General features: G+C 42.9%; 1 protein-coding gene across 1 annotated transcript; it reads left to right on the top strand.

The window, feature by feature from the left end:
• Positions 1-431: 431 nt before the first annotated feature.
• LOC132979547 (threonine--tRNA ligase 1, cytoplasmic-like) lies at positions 432-14,930 on the top strand. The gene is made up of 19 exons (XM_061045452.1): positions 432-790; positions 2,346-2,447; positions 3,009-3,196; positions 3,380-3,503; positions 3,867-3,991; positions 6,134-6,251; positions 6,406-6,470; positions 6,562-6,640; positions 7,668-7,814; positions 9,006-9,104; positions 9,951-10,117; positions 10,207-10,369; positions 10,490-10,627; positions 11,916-11,993; positions 12,098-12,198; positions 12,357-12,461; positions 12,610-12,682; positions 13,398-13,512; positions 14,333-14,930. The coding sequence occupies exons 1-19, from the start codon at positions 467-469 to the stop codon at positions 14,479-14,481; spliced, it is 2,460 nt and encodes an 819-aa protein (XP_060901435.1). The 5' UTR covers positions 432-466; the 3' UTR covers positions 14,482-14,930.
• Positions 14,931-16,801: the final 1,871 nt, after the last annotated feature.

Genomic DNA, 16,801 nt, shown 5'->3' with positions numbered 1-16,801 from the left:
TTCATAAATAAACAACAAAAACAAAAATAAAAAATAAAAATAACCCTAATCCCAAGCAATTTATATTTTTTCCGATTTAAGATATATATATATTTTTTTGGTCGACCATATCAATGTGACGCTTTATCTATTTATCTTTAGTCTTAATTCAAAAACTCACAATACTGGATAAAACAAATACGATGGAGGATTAGGGCCACGTTAAAAAAATAAAAAAATAAATAAATTTACGAGATTCAAGTTGTAAATTTACGATTTTAATCTCGAAATTAAAAAAAAAAAAATTAACGTGGCCCTAATCCTCCGTTGTAAGCAAATATTTATGAATATCCATATTTCTTTAGAGGGATATCTTAAATAATATCATATAATTAAATGTGTTGTTTTGCTCTCTTTCTTGTTCAGCTGTTATTTCCAAACCCCTCCCGGAAGTCAGCTGTCGTCCCTACATGATGGTCCTTTAAAGATGGCGGAGCGCTTGGCTGCACGTTTGACCGCACAAGAGGAGCAGATTCGTCTCCTCACCACGGAGATATCCGCTCTCAGGGACGGGTTGATCCGAGGTGTGGATGCCGCGGCTGTTAGCTCTGTCTCCCCGGAGCTGGAGAGCCTGCAGACCGAGAACGAGAAGCTGAAATACCGGCTGCTGCACCTCCGGAGGGGTCTGCAGCGGGAGGAGGGGGAGCTGCAGGAGGTACAAGGAAAGAAACTTCCAGGAGTGAAGAATGGGAAAGCTCTGCAGAAAACATCCAGTGCAGAGAAGACGACTAACAACCGAGCTGATAATAAGGTAGGAATAAACATGTGTAAGTTTCCTCGTTAATTTGGTGTTGCACCAGGTTGCATCACGGGCCTCTCTCATGTGGATCCAAATGACAAACTATAACACCCCCTCTCCAGAAATAGCTGCCTACCTCAGTGCTACAGTCTGTGCACACTTTAGATACATACTGCCATGTTCACTGATATAAATATGAAGCCCAAAGTTAAACACAAAGGAGATCACAGCTCCAGAAAAACAAACTGAGACAAATATCAAATCTGTTTTTTCTCTAGTTCCATTATTTACAGGTGTGTGTTTGAATGTTTGAATACAAAGAACATGTTATTTGAGTTTATACAACATTTCTCCCTTCTTTCAAATCAAATATTCTCATTAAGGTTTTTTTTATTTCTCATAAAAACAAAAAAAAGATGCAGTATTTTTCAGACCACGTTCATTTGTTTATTAGTAGAAAACAGAATACTAATGTTTTAATGTAAGAAGATGACAACAATGGATATTTATATTTCAAATATCTTTTATTGAGTTTTAATCATATATATATATATATATATAAATACAAAAAAAAGAATAATAAAACATAGAAAACACCAGGGTTGGGCAGTAATATTCCACATTGCCACAAATGGTATAGTAATGTGCAGAACAAGTAAAACAAACAAGTCTCTGTGGCAGTGACAGTAATACCTGATATAGTGCAATAGCCCATCCCCCCTCCCATCCCACCCTCCCATCCCCAGCTGTCCTGAAAAAATGAAGGCGTAATATCTAAGAGTTAGTTTGCAGCGCACCACACAGAGTCAGATCAACAATCGATATTTAGTGGAATAACTGTCATGTTTAATCACAGCTTTTATGCGTCTTGGGCTTGGCGTTCCCTTCAGTCTTTCACATTGCTGTTTGCATGGACGGATCATCATGACCACAGACCCCGGACTCAAACAAGCCTCGGACCTCTACCAGTACCAACACGCACAAATGTTACTCTGTGCTCTGCGGGAGCCCTGCACCATAAACTTCTTTATCTGATGACTCACATGAGCGGTATCTCTCAAAGTTATTGTTCCTTTCTTCCTTTTATAAACATCAAATAGTTTGTAGTTCCAGGTAGCACGTAGAAACAGCTGTTTGCAGATTGGAGCTCGCTCCCTCGTTGACTGTCTCTTCCCTTTCCTGAAAAACACAAAAAGCAAAATGTTTCAATAGCAAAAATGCCTAACATTGAAAAAACATATTGAAGGCCAAGACTCCCCTTCACCAGGGATCAACCTGTGACTGTTGGGTGATGTGGACGCAAAAATTGAAGCCGCTCAGCTTTGGTTCGATGAAGTCTTTTTCTGACGAAGACCAAATCAGTGCGTCAATAAGTAGAAGGAGGTTTTGTCTGTGTCGACATTCAACAGAATTTTGCTTCCATGCGTGCAGAGATTCTGATTTAAGGAACATCTGGAGAAGTCGGTTCATGTTTATGCAGAGCTGCGAGGCCTCTTGTAAGAATAAATCTCTCACACACACACACACACACACACACACACACTCACCCTTCTCTTTCTGTGGACAGGTGCCGCCTCCAGATAAAAAACCAGCTGATGGAAACAACAAGAAGGAGAAGAAGCAGGAGAAGGGAGGAGGAGGAGGAGGAGGAGGTGGTGGTGTGAAAGAGGTAATTATTGTGCAGGAGCTTGAAATGATACATATAATAACAAAAAGGATGTTTTCACTAACGACTCGAGAAGAGACAGATCGATGCTGTTTTTAATTAATTTTTTTAACAGGAAAATCTAGTTGACATTAAAAATCTCTTTTTCATGAGAGCCCAATTTTTTACCAACACAGAGCAGCCATACATACCAACATAAGACAAGGTACATAATTATAAAACATTAAAAATATTTGTCAATATTGTCTAAAAACATTTAAAACTCCTCCTTTGTTTTGACTCTGAGGAAGACGTTGAAAAGTTCGTCCTTTGCATCTTCATAAACTTGCCGTCAGTGATAGATGTGCTCCAGAACTTTCTTTGGATTCTGCCTTTGAATTCATTCTGAGGTCCTCGGTCCTTCTCTGAGGGCACCGACCTCGATCTGTGGAGGGGCTGGAGTGCAAGAGTTTGACTTGTAGTTTGTCGTCATCACTCGGCTACGTTTCATGTCTTTTGTTTATTCAATAGTTGGTGATTAAAATGTATTTATTGTCTTGTTTTTTAAAATATTTTCCGCTGTAGCTGAAGCCCTGGCCCGAGTACATCTCCCAGCGCCTCAGTCTGTACGAGGAGCTGAAGAAGGAGAGTGACGCCCTGCTGGAGAAGAAAGCTGCAGACAGTAAACCCATCACGGTGGAGCTGCCTGATGGGCGTCGGGTGGAGGGGAAGGCCTGGATCACCACACCCTACCAGTTAGCTTCAGATATCAGGTAAATAAACACCTGGAGAGTTTTAGAGTCCATGTGCAGCCATGAGTGCAAATATTGAATTTTCCCTCTAGAGAGTAAGTTCTCTGAAGGTTGATTTCACAGTTTCAGCTTCGCTTATTTCCACTGAATAGATGATAGAAATATTACATGAAATGCTGACAGAGCTCTTTTTTTTTTCTTCAGCCAGGGCCTCGCTGACAACGCGGTGATTTCCCGGGTGAATGGAGACCTGTGGGACCTGGACAGACCTCTGGAGCAGGACTGCTCTCTGGAGATCTTACGCTTTGACAATGAGGATGCACAGGCAGTGAGTACTTAAGAACAAAAGAAAACACCTACAGCAGGAAAAAGTGTCACATACCTCAACATTTTCTTATTTTAAAATCGTCCTTACAAGTGTCTTATCTTAAATGGAATGTAGTCCTGATGCGAGATCTGAGAGAGTTGATCTGCAGCAGCAAAAGACGACAACAAGTCAGTGAGGTCCTTCTAATGCAGCAAACACAAACACATCCTCGTCCTGCAGAGTGTTTGGGTTGCATGATTTCTGCTGCAAGAAAAGTGAGAGTTCACTGTTTAAAGTGGCTCTTCGGGGTTCAGAGATATGTGGACGTGTTGACCTTTGGCGTACCAGAGGTAATATTTGGATCTGCTTTTTTTCCCGTTCCAGGTGTATTGGCACTCCAGCGCTCACATCCTGGGCGAGGCCATGGAGCGCTTCTACGGAGGCTGTTTGTGTTACGGACCCCCCATCGAGAACGGTTTCTACTATGACATGTTCCTGGATGGACAGAAGTGAGCAAATATTTTCACTTTCACAGATTTCGCAAACGACTTTTTCATTTTTCTTCTTGACTGAGACTTAGAAGGCTCCGTGCAACACAAAAAAAATAAGTTTTAAAGTTTCCTTTGCAGCTCCGTTATCACAACAGGTGAGCCTCGTGTGGGGAGGCTTGTTATCAAGACGCACCAAGAGAGAGAGAGAGAGAGAGAGTAGAATCACATCAGCTTCAGAGAGAGAGAGAGAGAGAGAGAAATGAGGTTCACTGGACTGCACGTCCGTCCCATAAATTCATCCATTGAGCTACAACGATTGAGTCAAAACTGAAGCTTCTCGTAGCTTAGTTTGAATATTTTGCTGCAGCTGCCGATGCTTTCCTGCACTCTCCGACGTTAGGATGATCGATATGATACGCTTCATCATTGAAAAGCCTTCTCATTCGTGGATCACAGTGTGTGTGTGTGTGTGTGTGTGTGTGTGTGTGTGTGTGTGTGTGTGTGTGTGTGTGTGTGTGTGTGTGTGTGTGTGTGTGTGTGTGTGTGTGTGTGTGTGTGTGTGTGTGTGTGTGTGTGTGTGTGTGTGTGTGTGTGTGTGTGTGTGTGTGTGTGTGTGTGTGTGTGTGTGTGTGTGTGTGTGTGTGTGTGTGTGTGTGTGTGTGTGTGTGTGTGTGTGTGTGTGTGTGTGTGTGTGTGTGTGTGTGTGTGTGTGTGTGTGTGTGTGTGTGTGTGTGTGTGTGTGTGTGTGTGTGTGTGTGTGTGTGTGTGTGTGTGTGTGTGTGTGTGTGTGTGTGTGTGTGTGTGTGTGTGTGTGTGTGTGTGTGTGTGTGTGTGTGTGTGTGTGTGTGTGTGTGTGTGTGTGTGTGTGTGTGTGTGTGTGTGTGTGTGTGTGTGTGTGTGTGTGTGTGTGTGTGTGTGTGTGTGTGTGTGTGTGTGTGTGTGTGTGTGTGTGTGTGTGTGTGTGTGTGTGTGTGTGTGTGTGTGTGTGTGTGTGTGTGTGTGTGTGTGTGTGTGTGTGTGTGTGTGTGGTCACACTCACTCTGCACACAACATAATGGTGTATCTGCACTCATACTATAATAATGCTAACAGTAAGTGAGTATGGGGCGGTCGCAAGTCAAAACATTCTGACAATAGTTGATCCTCCGGTGCGTCAAAAACAAGCAGTCAGTCGTTTTCAAAATAAAACTTACATTTTCTTTCTACAGTGTGGGAAGGAAACTGTTCATCAAAAATATTTCATGACGCAAACCTCCCATCAAAGGATGATTGGTTAGCAATAATCAATGAAATACACTGCATGGAGAGACTGACCTTCTCATTAAGGCTAAAGTTTGACCAATATATAAAAGTCTGGAAGAAATGGAACATGTACTGTACGGAATGTAACTCATCTTAATTTAAAAAACCCTGATTTGTGTATTTTGACTAATGTATGGCCCGTGTTACCTTTTTTCTTTTCTTTCCTTTTTTATTCCCTTATTTTCTTTTGTCTTGTTTTACTCTGAAAATATCAATGAAAAGAAAGTATAAAAAAATATATATTTCATGACTAAGATACAGTAGGCCCCCCCATCTAGTTGTGTTTTTGTGGTTATTGATGCAATATAATTATGCAGCCTATAGTTCAAATGTTTTAGTGGACTCCAGGAAGATTAGACTCAGCTTAGGCCATGGCTAATGGAGATCTGAATAAATGAAATTAATGAATGAAATGAATAGAGAGATGTTGGCTTGAGACCAAACTTACTTGCCAACCCGTGGCCTAGTGCTTAGGTCGCGTCCCAGGGTTCGACTCCTTTCTGAAAAATCATTCCCGGCTCTCTCTCTCTCTCTCTCTCTCTCTCCCTCCCTCCCTGATTTCCTAATCAATCCAAATAAAGGCTAAAAGCCCAAAAATAAATCTAAAAAATCATTCACATCTCTTAAAACCCAAATATCTGATATTTGAAATCCAAGACTTTAGATGTGTTAGTTTGTAGACTTTCTGTGAACGTCTGCTTGTATTTAATGACAATACTTTGTAGAAACCTTTCATTTAAATGTTTGCTGTTTTTTTCCCAAGTCCTCAGAGGTTCCTTTTGTCCCACCGGTGCATTTCCTCTGAGTCTCCTACTTCAACTGTCTTTGCCATAAAAAGTAGATGTTTGCTGTTTTTAGGGGCGTGTCCAGCGCTGAGTTCGGGGACCTAGAGACTTTGTGTAAGACTGTGGTGAAGGACAAGCAGCCCTTTGAGAGGCTGGAGATCAGCAAGGAGACCCTGTTGAAGATGTTTAAGGTGAGAAAGACGGAGCCTGGATGCTCCCAGTTTACGACTTTCCGACTCCTTATGTGTTCGCATGCTTTTAGTTTGGAAATCCTGAATGTTGTAACAAACATCATGGACGCTACCAAGAACCTGTGAGGAATTAAGGAACTGTTTCATCTTTCAGTACAACAAGTTCAAGTGTCGCATCCTGAATGAGAAAGTCACCACCCCCACCACTACAGTCTACAGGTGAGAATCTCTACCTGTTTACATTACATCATGTGTGACGTCTTTGTACTTTGTTATTTTAATCTTTGTGGTGTTCATGAATCCTGTTCAGATGTGGACCCCTGATCGACTTGTGCAGAGGCCCCCATGTCAGACACACAGGCAAGATCAAAGCCATGAAGATATATAAGGTAAGTGGAAGTTCAGTTTGTCCAGAATACACAAACTGTTAACGGATAAGTACTGATCTCAGATCGTTTAATTTTAGTTTTTGACTTTAAGGAGCTTTAGCTCAACTGTGGCTCCCTTTTTTTTTTTTAAATGTTTTATTTTTTTTATCTGCCTGTCTTGTAAACTTAAGCACGCCTTATGATCATGTAAAGCCATGCATGTGTTGTATTATGACGTTATGTACAAGAGGTAACCATGCTCAGGCCCGGTTAGTCCTGGAGCAGTGTGAGTGCAGGCCGGAGGGGGAGGGGGGAGAATTGTACTTAAGCACGGGGCAAATGGACCGAGTGTGGGTGCACCCTGACACCTAGCTTCTTCTAATAGATGTAAAGTCCATAAAATACTGTTGTCATGGTGATGATATAGGTGGGATAACTTTAAAGGGAAGAGGATGCCTTTGATTTGTAATCCTGCTGTTGATTTTCTGTGAGCGGAGATAATCTCACCGGTCCAACAACAGAGAACCGTTAAATAACTTTAAGTTTTAGTAAACGGATAAACGACAGTTAACAGAAGTTATTTAAATACGTTTGTCTGTTCAGAGACACTAACGGCTCAAGAGGAAACCAACTACTGCATTAACAAATGATTTTCACTGATTGGCCACAGGAAGTGAAAACATCATATCTGCGACAATATTTCAGTTAGTTTTGACGTTACACTCTACGAGTTAAGATCATGGTCTTGTAAATTTTGGTTAAGATTAACCTTACGTCTCCGTGGTAACCCAACAGTGACAAACCTAAGACACGACTTCCTCTTATCTGTTGCAGCTGTTGTAGATTTTGACCTTCACCTTCTACTTCCTGCTTCTTTAACTGTTTTATAAAAGTAATAACCCGTTAGAGGTCGTGATGTTGTCCTGAATATGATCCCTGCTGTGACTCAGTCTCGTGATAGTTCTTAAATATCCTCCGAGCAGCTCTTCCTGCCCCACACTCTTTAAAAAAACTGCTGACGGTGCATCTTTTCCCCCTCTGTCATCAGAACTCTGCTACCTACTGGGAGGGCCGCTCCGACATGGAGACTCTGCAGAGGATCTACGGGATTTCCTTCCCAGACTCAAAGATGCTGAAGGAGTGGGAACGCTTTCAGGAGGAGGCCAAGAACAGAGACCATCGCAAGATCGGCAAAGTGAGTCACAGGGCAGGGGGCAGGCGGGCGGACGGGTCCAGGCCCACCCGGGTGGCTGTGGTCTGGATCTGAAACCTGAAACCCAGAAGAAAGAGAGTCGTGATTCTTACTCGTAAGAAGAGATGCCTGACACAAGTCCTTTTGAGGTTTCAGTCCTCGTCAGAGTCTCCAGTTGTGGTTTATAGATGTGGTAAGAACATGAAGCCAAAAGTCTCCCGGCAAACATCTAGACGAACTCTAAAGACGAGTGAAACACAATACAGAGAAGCTGTGATCTAATTTTCCCTACTTGGAATTATAAAGACTCAACCATAGAGCTGAGCAATTAATCAAAAAATTAATCGAAACTGACATTCAGAACCTTTAACCGACATAATCTTGCCCATGTCGATTATTTTGATTATTTCAGGGCAGACGCATTTTGTCTTTAGGGAAGACGACACCGAAACAAAAAGAAGTCAAATGTAAAACACTGCGGAAAAACAGTTTGCAAGAAATGCAGGTTATTTATTTTCTACTGTTTTAGAGAAGTTCATTTATACTTTAAAACTAAAGTGTTGTTTTCATTTCAAGCGATGTTTTGATTTCAGTTTGAAATATTCAATAAATAACCTCAAAATACTTAATCAGATATTCACTCTCTCATTAGAAAACATATCCCAGCTTTAATAGTTGAGCATATTTACAGGAGAGAGCATGTCAGTGAACTATGAGGGCAAAAAACAAAATAATTGTTCATTAATCGTAATCGAGGTCATATGTTCAATTAATCTGATTTGAGGTCATATCGTCCAGCCCGACTCAACCGGGTAAGAGTGATTTAAAGAGCGCTGTTTTTATTTGACACATGCACTCCTGATGATTCCTTGAAAATGTCAGGACAGTGTGCACCAGAAGTTTTCCAAACTTGTTATTCACACATGTCTGTTACAGTCAGACATGAGACGGGGGTGTCCAGACTTTTTTTGACCTGGGCGACCCAACTGGGGCTCTAGCTACAGGGGTGGCCTGAAGTTTGTGTTCAAACTCCATTAATTCATTTCATTTATCGGCATTATTAACATATACCCCCCCCCCCCCGTACTGATTTAGCTGCACTCACTGATTTTGGTTTCTAGGAGTTTGTCGCCATTTTTCCTGCAGGTTTTACAGATTCATGATCTTGACAAAAGTTGTATTTTGGCTTCACAGGATCAGGAGCTGTTCTTCTTCCATGATCTCAGCCCTGGCAGTTGTTTCTTCATGCCACGAGGCGCCTACATCTATAACACGCTCACAGAGTTCATCAGGGTAAGAAGCTCGTCTTATTTAATAACGTTTGATGAAATCTGCAGAGAAATCCTGTCAGGGCTGGAGTACGAGAGAAAGAGCCAAGATGAGGACACAGTTGCAGAGCTGTGAAGGTTTATTGGAGGTCAGGACGATGATATTGTGTATGAACTCTTTCACATAAATAACTCAATAGAAGAAGCTTTTGTGATGTTTTTAATCATACAGATTCTGATTAAAGGAGCAATATGTAACTCTAGTGTTTAAAATGGGTACTGCAGTCTAAATTCAAAACATTGTAAAGGTCGGGTACAATCACTTCTATCTGAACCACTTCTCTTGCCGGCTTCCATCGCTGCAACACCTGTTGACCTGATAACTGCTCTCATATCTGACAAACCGAAGGGCGTCCAAAACGGCCGTTTGGTGGTCGCCTTAAAAGCGCCTACCTTCTCTGGTCCAAACAAATCCAGAGCATTCAGGACCACAATCTAAAGTTAGAAGGAGGACATACTGGCTGCTGCGTTGTTGTCAGAGAAGCCAGCACTTCAACATGTTTCCTTAATGATCAGATAGTAAGATACCTTTATCATCTCACTCTCTACACATCTCACTGACTGGACCTTTAATACTTTGCATCAATTAATTGTCATTTAGAAAGTATCTTTGAAAAGCCCTTTAAAGGAGCAATCTGTCAGTATTCTCCTGAATTAAATCATTTTTAACCCTAACCTACAAATGGAAAACAGAACACAAAGGATCTGAGTTCCTTGAAGTCTGTGTCAGAGGTCAGGATCTGGCTCAGCTCAGTGAAGTATCTGTGCAGTCATCTTCTCTTGTTTATGTGCTTTGTCTCTGATTTCCTAGGATGAGTACTGGAGAAGAGGCTTCCAGGAAGTCGCTTCCCCGAACATCTATAACAGCAAACTGTGGGAGACGTCGGGCCACTGGCAGCACTACAGCGAGAACATGTTCTCCTTCCCGGTGGAGGAGGACATCTTTGCACTCAAGCCCATGAACTGCCCCGGACACTGGTACAGTCACAACACGTTTTAACAACTATCCAACATCACACAATGCGTTCTCAGTCGTTTTGATTTCTCGCTCCCCGGCTGTCTCGCAGTCTGATGTTCGGCCACAGGCCTCGCTCGTGGAGGGAGCTTCCCCTGAGGCTGGCGGATTTCGGGGTCCTGCACAGAAACGAGCTGTCGGGAACTCTGACGGGGCTGACCCGAGTGCGACGTTTCCAGCAGGATGACGCTCACATCTTCTGCACCATGGATCAGGTGAGCACATCGGGGCTTTACATTACACAAGATGGACGTACAAAAATAACTTTGTTTTTCACTCTTTATCTACTTTAATGTCAATCATCTTTTTTTTTTCTTCTTCCTTATTTTTTAAAGATCGAGACGGAGATGAAGGGCTGTCTGGATTTCCTCCGCTGTGTTTACGATGTGTTCGGATTCTCCTTCCAGCTTCACCTCTCCACCCGTCCAGAGAAGTTTCTGGGCGACATCGCCGTCTGGAACCAGGCTGAGAGGGTAAACGGCCTCCTGCACTGAGATTGTGATTGAAAATTAATCTTTAGCTTCTGTTTGAACTCGAGCAGATCAGACTTTGTTCTCTAATTATGAGACGTTGTTTAAATGGAAATAAAAAACGCGGGATCTTTGATGTTATGTATCACATAAAGTCTGTTTGCACTGTGTCAGGTCCAAACACTGAAGAGACCGTCTGCAAACACACGCTCTCTGCTACACTTCCTGCTGTTATTGGAGTTGTGTCAGTGTGTGTTTTGTAAAGTACATTGAGGATGCACTTTATGCATCGTGATTCGTTGTGCTTTTAAAATCCACAGAACAGTCATGACTAGCTGAGGAGTCTGCATCCAAAAAAAACAACCCTATCCATGAAATGAACTCATGATCCGGTGTGATTGTGCATCTGATTTGATGTACGACAGTGTGACCTGGGGCCTGTTTCAGAAAGCAGGTTCAGTGAAAAATTCTGAGTCTGTTAACCCTGGAACGAGGGGAACTCTGGGTTTTCAGTTTCAGAAAGTGAGGTCACTCAAACCTGAGAAAGAGGGGTAATGGTGCGTTTCCATTTGATCCCGAGTTACTGGTCCGATACGTCATCAGGAACGCCCCCTGAAGTCGGAATTCTGACTTGGAAACTCTGAGAATCTTCAGTAGCCCGAGTTCAAATCCAATATGGCTGCTATGGTGCATCGACAGGGATGTTTAAGATGCAACTGTTTATTAGCAGCTTAGTCGTCTTATTGTGTAATTAAATCAATCACACCGATGGTATCGTGCAAGTTCTCTCTGTGGAGATGTTATTTCCACGTAGTGTGTTGTTATCGTCTGGTATTAGCGAACAAAACAAAGGTACTCCCGGAGGTGTCCATGTTGCTTTTCCGACTTGCAACTGGAGCGCAGTTTACTCGGGTGTGACGTCATTCCCAGTTCTGAGTTTTGAGGTAAATGTAACGCAGCATAATTCCAGCCCGTTCCACAGAGAGAGGTAACTTTAGCTCTGAGCCTGTTACTATGGTTACTGAGTCAATGAACCTAACCTGGCCGGGAGCAGGTTTTCTTCAATCAATGTTGGCTTTTTATAGCCGAGTGAACCTTCTCAGAGTTGATGAAACAAACTCAAATCAGCTGATCTGGAACCAGAATCTCAGAGTTTCCCACCTGAGGGTAAATCTGTTCAGAGCTCAGAGGTAGACTGAGAGTTTGTTGAAACGGGCTCCTGGTCCGACTCGGCTTCCCGGTCCTTGTTGAGATTTCATCACCGTTCTAATCTTTGTCTCGTGTTCGACAGCAACTGGAGAACAGCTTGAATGAGTTCGGGGAGCCGTGGAAACTCAACCCAGGAGACGGTGCTTTCTACGGCCCAAAGGTCAGACCCCCCCCCCCCCCCTTCTTCATCATTCCTGTACAAATTGAAAATCAGTTTCATCCTGAGGGCTCAAAAGTTCAGCATTTCTTCTGTTTCTGTTGCAGATCGACATTAAAATCAAAGATGCAATCGGACGTTACCACCAGTGTGCGACCATTCAGCTGGACTTCCAGCTGCCCATCCGCTTCAACCTGACCTTTGTGGGGTGAGTCACCCAATCAAAACACTGAGACTGCACGCCGTCCTGCACCCGGGCGGCTGTTGCTCAGTTGGTAGAGTCGGTCCAAGGAGCCCAAGAAAAGGTCTAATTTAACTTCTAAACGTTACATCATGACAGCCTTTCTGATGCACCTGTTTCTGCAGGAAGGACGGGGATGACAAAGCCCGACCTGTCATCATCCATCGCGCCATCTTGGGCTCGGTGGAGAGGATGATCGCCATCCTCACAGAAAACTACGCTGGGAAATGGTGAGGCGCTTCATGGCCTTTATGGCATTATTTCATCATCACACAGCATCATCCGGGTGTTCCTTCCTCTCGGGGTCAGCGGGCGTGTAAAGGTGTTTTATCTCTGTGAAGTGGGTTTCATTAAAGTCCTCTCTGTCTTTTCCTCCAGGCCTCTGTGGCTCTCTCCTCGTCCGGTCATGTTAGTGCCCGTCAACCCCTCCTGCGAGGACTACGCCAAGAAGGTCAGTCTTAGACCGGGTTTCACACCAAGCCAAGTTAGTGCAGATCGTTTGCTCTGCTGTGAAATCTGCTGCGGATCAAACAACTGTACAGAGACCGGTTCAAAAGGAGGGTCTCAGTCCGCTTTATTTCAGACTCTGGAGCGATCCGTTTGCAGTCAGAACAGGAAGCGACCTCGATCAGACCCTAGAAGCAGGAAGTAACCACCACGGGCAGAAACAGTTTGTGTGGATGAGCAGGTCCCGGTTCAGGAGGATTAACGTGGTCCTGGTTCAGAAGGATTAACGTGCTCCTTCCTCAACATATTATTCTTTCGAGCTTCAGCTGTGCCTCATTTTCAAACTGTTTCCATGGCAACAGTGATTAATGCAAACAATATAAAAAGAGATGAGCAGAGCCGAAGTTGGTCCGTGTCGTCGTCTGTCTGTTTGGAGATTGTAAAGTGTCTTTGGAGCAGCCACAGCCAATCAGGAGTCGACAACACTTTGTTTACTTGAGGGGATTCTTCGCACACCGACCAATCAGAGAGCATTTATTCACACATCACACATTTTTATCCGCTTGTAAACGTCCCCGTTTGAAAACAGATTAAATGGAACTAACTGATTCAGACCAGAGCAAACGATCCAAAGGAGTAAAAACACTTCCTATTTAAGTAGAATCATGTTAATCATCTTCATTAACTACATCTTTATGAATGTTTGATCTTCCCGTCAGGTGTGTAAGCAGTTCACAGAAGCTGGTTTCATGGCGGATGCCGACCTGGACTCTAGCTGCCTCCTTAACAAGAAGATCAGAAACGCTCAGTTGGCCCAATATAACTTCATTCTGGGTGAGAAAATTGAACATTTGTCAGCCTGTCATCACGACTAAAGCATGCTTGGTTCATTGTCTGTATTTCTGCATTTCTGTTCAGCCCCTTTTTCTAAACATCGAAGAAGGTGACTTTCAGAAATAAAATGTACACTCTGGATCAAAGGTTGACCATTGGATAAAAGGCTTTGTTTTAGAAAGGCGACTGTCCTACTCTTAGGAATACTAGAGCCAATCAAACGTGGGATATCGTCTTCATTTGCGGGGTGCAACACAAGTGACGCTGCAGATGCCAAGAATCTGATTTCTAATTAACCGAGTGAACGCTTTATTAATCTATTAAACTTCTGTTCTAGACACTCAGGTAAGGTGAGCTGATTTAAAGAGATGTAAATTGTTATTCCATAGAGAAACACATCTGAATGTAATATAATACTGCCCCCTGGTGGTGTGACAAAGTGGAGCATGTAGGTAGTTTGCCTTCCTTTCTTTTTTTTTTTAGATTTATTTTTTAAGCTTTTTGTGACTTTTATGGAGAGACAGGACAGGGGATAGAGTTGGAAATCAGGGAGAGAGAGAGTAGGGAATGACATGCGGGAAAGGAGCCACTGGTGGGATTCGAACCTGGGCCGCCCACTTGGAGGACCATAGCCTCCATACATGGGGGAAAAAAATATCAGTCTCTCAGGACTCCAGCTTCCCTCTCCTGTTTTGACTTCTGGGTTGTTTCGACATCAGAACAATAACAAAGTCTTCAGTGTTTGAACGTAGAGAAAATCTGGTTATTACAGTTCACTCGGCCCCATGTCAAACTGTTTTGTCCTCGTTTCTCTCGGCAGTGGTCGGAGAGAAGGAGAAGATGACTGACGGCGTAAACGTGCGCACCAGAGACAACAAAGTCCACGGCGAGCTGTCGGTGGCCCAGGTGCTGGCTCGCCTCACCCTACTCAAACAATCCCGCTGTCGGAACGCAGAGGAGGAGTTCTGACCGGGGGCAAAGAACAATCCAGACTCTTTCGTATGAATACCTCAGCTCACCGTCACACGAGCAGCAAAGTGAAAAAAAATGATGTGAAGTGAAAGTAGTCGGACATGGAGCAGAAATCACACTGAGGACATTCTGATGATCATTAATCCGTCCTACCAAACAGGAAGAGAACAGTAGTGAAGGGGAGAAAAGGACAATGTCCCAGTAATGTAATGTAAGTCTGAACTGAAGGAAAGTTACCCAAACACAATGTGGTTGTTGAAGGATTTTTCACAAAGGTTGGTCCTCATGGAGAAACCCAGAAATAAAATAAATCTTCTGAGCGTGAGGCTTTGATTTTCGTTTTCCTTACAGGACAGATTCATGATGTTTATCTGATGATGCACATTAATAAGAAGGTCTGTCTCTGTGGTCATACCCAGGAATTAAAAACAATCTACTAAATGTGAGTGATTGTTGTTGTTTTTTATTCCCTCCAGAAAGTCGATTAAACAATTCTTGTATTTTAAAAAGATGAGGTGACAAACCTCGGAGATAGTATGATAAAATCTAGAAACATGCAGCCTGTACTATGACGTAGGATTTGCTATGGAGAGAGGTAACCACCCATCCATCATCTTCTGCTTGTCCTGCCTGCCTACGAGCATTATTCTGTTGTTCTTGGACAGATGTAGTTCATCTTTAATGTCATGTGTCTCATGCTGCTTTTTCTCCTTATTTTTGATTCACAAACTATTCCAGCTCTAAATGCATCGGGGCCTCTAGTGGAGAGTTGCAGCAACACCAGGGGCCTTTAATTGGGATGGGCTATAGGCACAAGTGTTTATATATATCTCATAAACTGAAGAAGTGCCTCAGGAGTCGGAAAAGCAGCCACAGACCGCTCGACAGGCACTCGCTACGTTTTTTTTACAGAGGACAGGAAGCCGTCGTTTTAGGGCGATGATCCGGGGTAGAGGTGTTGCAAAGTCTCTGGGAGCAGAAGGGGGGGGGGCATGTGTGGATCAGAACCAATAAATACCCTGATACAAATGTGTTTGTGTGTGATCAGTCTTTGATAACAACATTAGAAAGCCTAAAGCCTGACTTCACCCAAAGTCACACCTCTTTACCAGTCGGCCCACTGGAGCCCTTCTCTGCCGTCAGCACGTCTTTGTACGTTCATTGGCTGAATCTTCACTTCCTCCCAGAGCATGGGCGGTACTAGACAGGGGCCAGTGCCCCTCAACACTGAGCTGGCCACCCCTCACAATCTAGTATTAAATACTGTTACTGAAACAAATGTAAATCATGCTATTTTATGTTGTGGTATTTAATGATGTCCGTATTATTTGGCATTATATATATATATTTTTAAAGTGATCATCTTTGTCTATTTTTCAACTGGGTTTAATTTCCCCCTCTGATGAAAAAACAACTGGTTCCAGTTTGGCCCCCTCAGTAAAAGTGGTCTACAACCGCCACTGTCCCAGAGCCCTTAAGGACTTAACTGACATCACCTGGAAAGTGATTTGAGTGCACGAGGCTGCCAGGGCTTGAAATGGTTAAATAGGAATGGGACAGCACTTTGCGACTTCTCTGTAACCGTGGCAACAAGACGTCACCTCAGCAGCATTAGGGTTTTTATTCTACCTTTTTTACTTTCCTCACAACCAAGGTGATTATAAAAAGCTCTTACGTGTATTTTTTAAATTTCTACTTTGTGGGATAAATTAATTAAGGCGATGTATACTTCCTTTGTTTTATAAATATGCTACACATACGTATATATGACTGCTCTGAGGAGTAATATGCTTCTCTCTCTTGTTTTTGTTAATAGACTTGAGTTCTGATTTAGCTATACTTTCCATCAGAGGCGGATTTAGTCATTTGGGGGCCCTCTGCATCTGTTGAGCTAATGTAGTAGTTCTCAACTGATGGGTTGGGACCCAAAAGTGGATCGCAGAGTCTTTTTCAGTTAGTACTGAATGTGTATCTGAACTTTTATATTTGTCTAAAAAGGGCTGGGTATTTCAATTTTAAGCATGTTTGTTCTGTTCTGTTCCTTGGATCAGTCACATTTTTTGTACCCTCTGAGGTCCAAACTGCACAATTTTCTATTAAATAAATCTGATTGGTTGAAAATATTAGAAATTTGGGTAGGTCTTCTGATTTTTCATGAAGGGGTTAGTAGTGGTCCTGAAGTAAGACCAGTTGAGAACCACTGGTCTGATGTTGGCCTGTTGTTCTAGCAGGTTACAGGAGGTTGATTGTAATCCTCCTGTGTTTTATCTTTTGTTACTACAGTGAATAGATATTAATGAATTAATTAAAATTATGG

Source organism: Labrus mixtus, chromosome 1 (genome assembly GCF_963584025.1).
Source record: "Labrus mixtus chromosome 1, fLabMix1.1, whole genome shotgun sequence".
NCBI lineage: Eukaryota > Metazoa > Chordata > Actinopteri > Labriformes > Labridae > Labrus > Labrus mixtus.
Note: the sequence above shows the minus strand (reverse complement) of the source record. Positions and strands in the feature narration are given on the sequence as shown.

Bases quoted from the DNA above. Each gene is read 5' to 3' on its own strand.
- LOC132979547 (XM_061045452.1), top strand. From the start codon at position 467: ATGGCGGAGCGCTTGGCTGCACGTTTGACCGCACAAGAGGAGCAGATT. The intron at 6,252-6,405 runs GTGAGAAAGACG...TTCATCTTTCAG, and splicing joins CCCTGTTGAAGATGTTTAAG to TACAACAAGTTCAAGTGTCG. The intron at 6,641-7,667 runs GTAAGTGGAAGT...CTCTGTCATCAG, and splicing joins AAGCCATGAAGATATATAAG to AACTCTGCTACCTACTGGGA.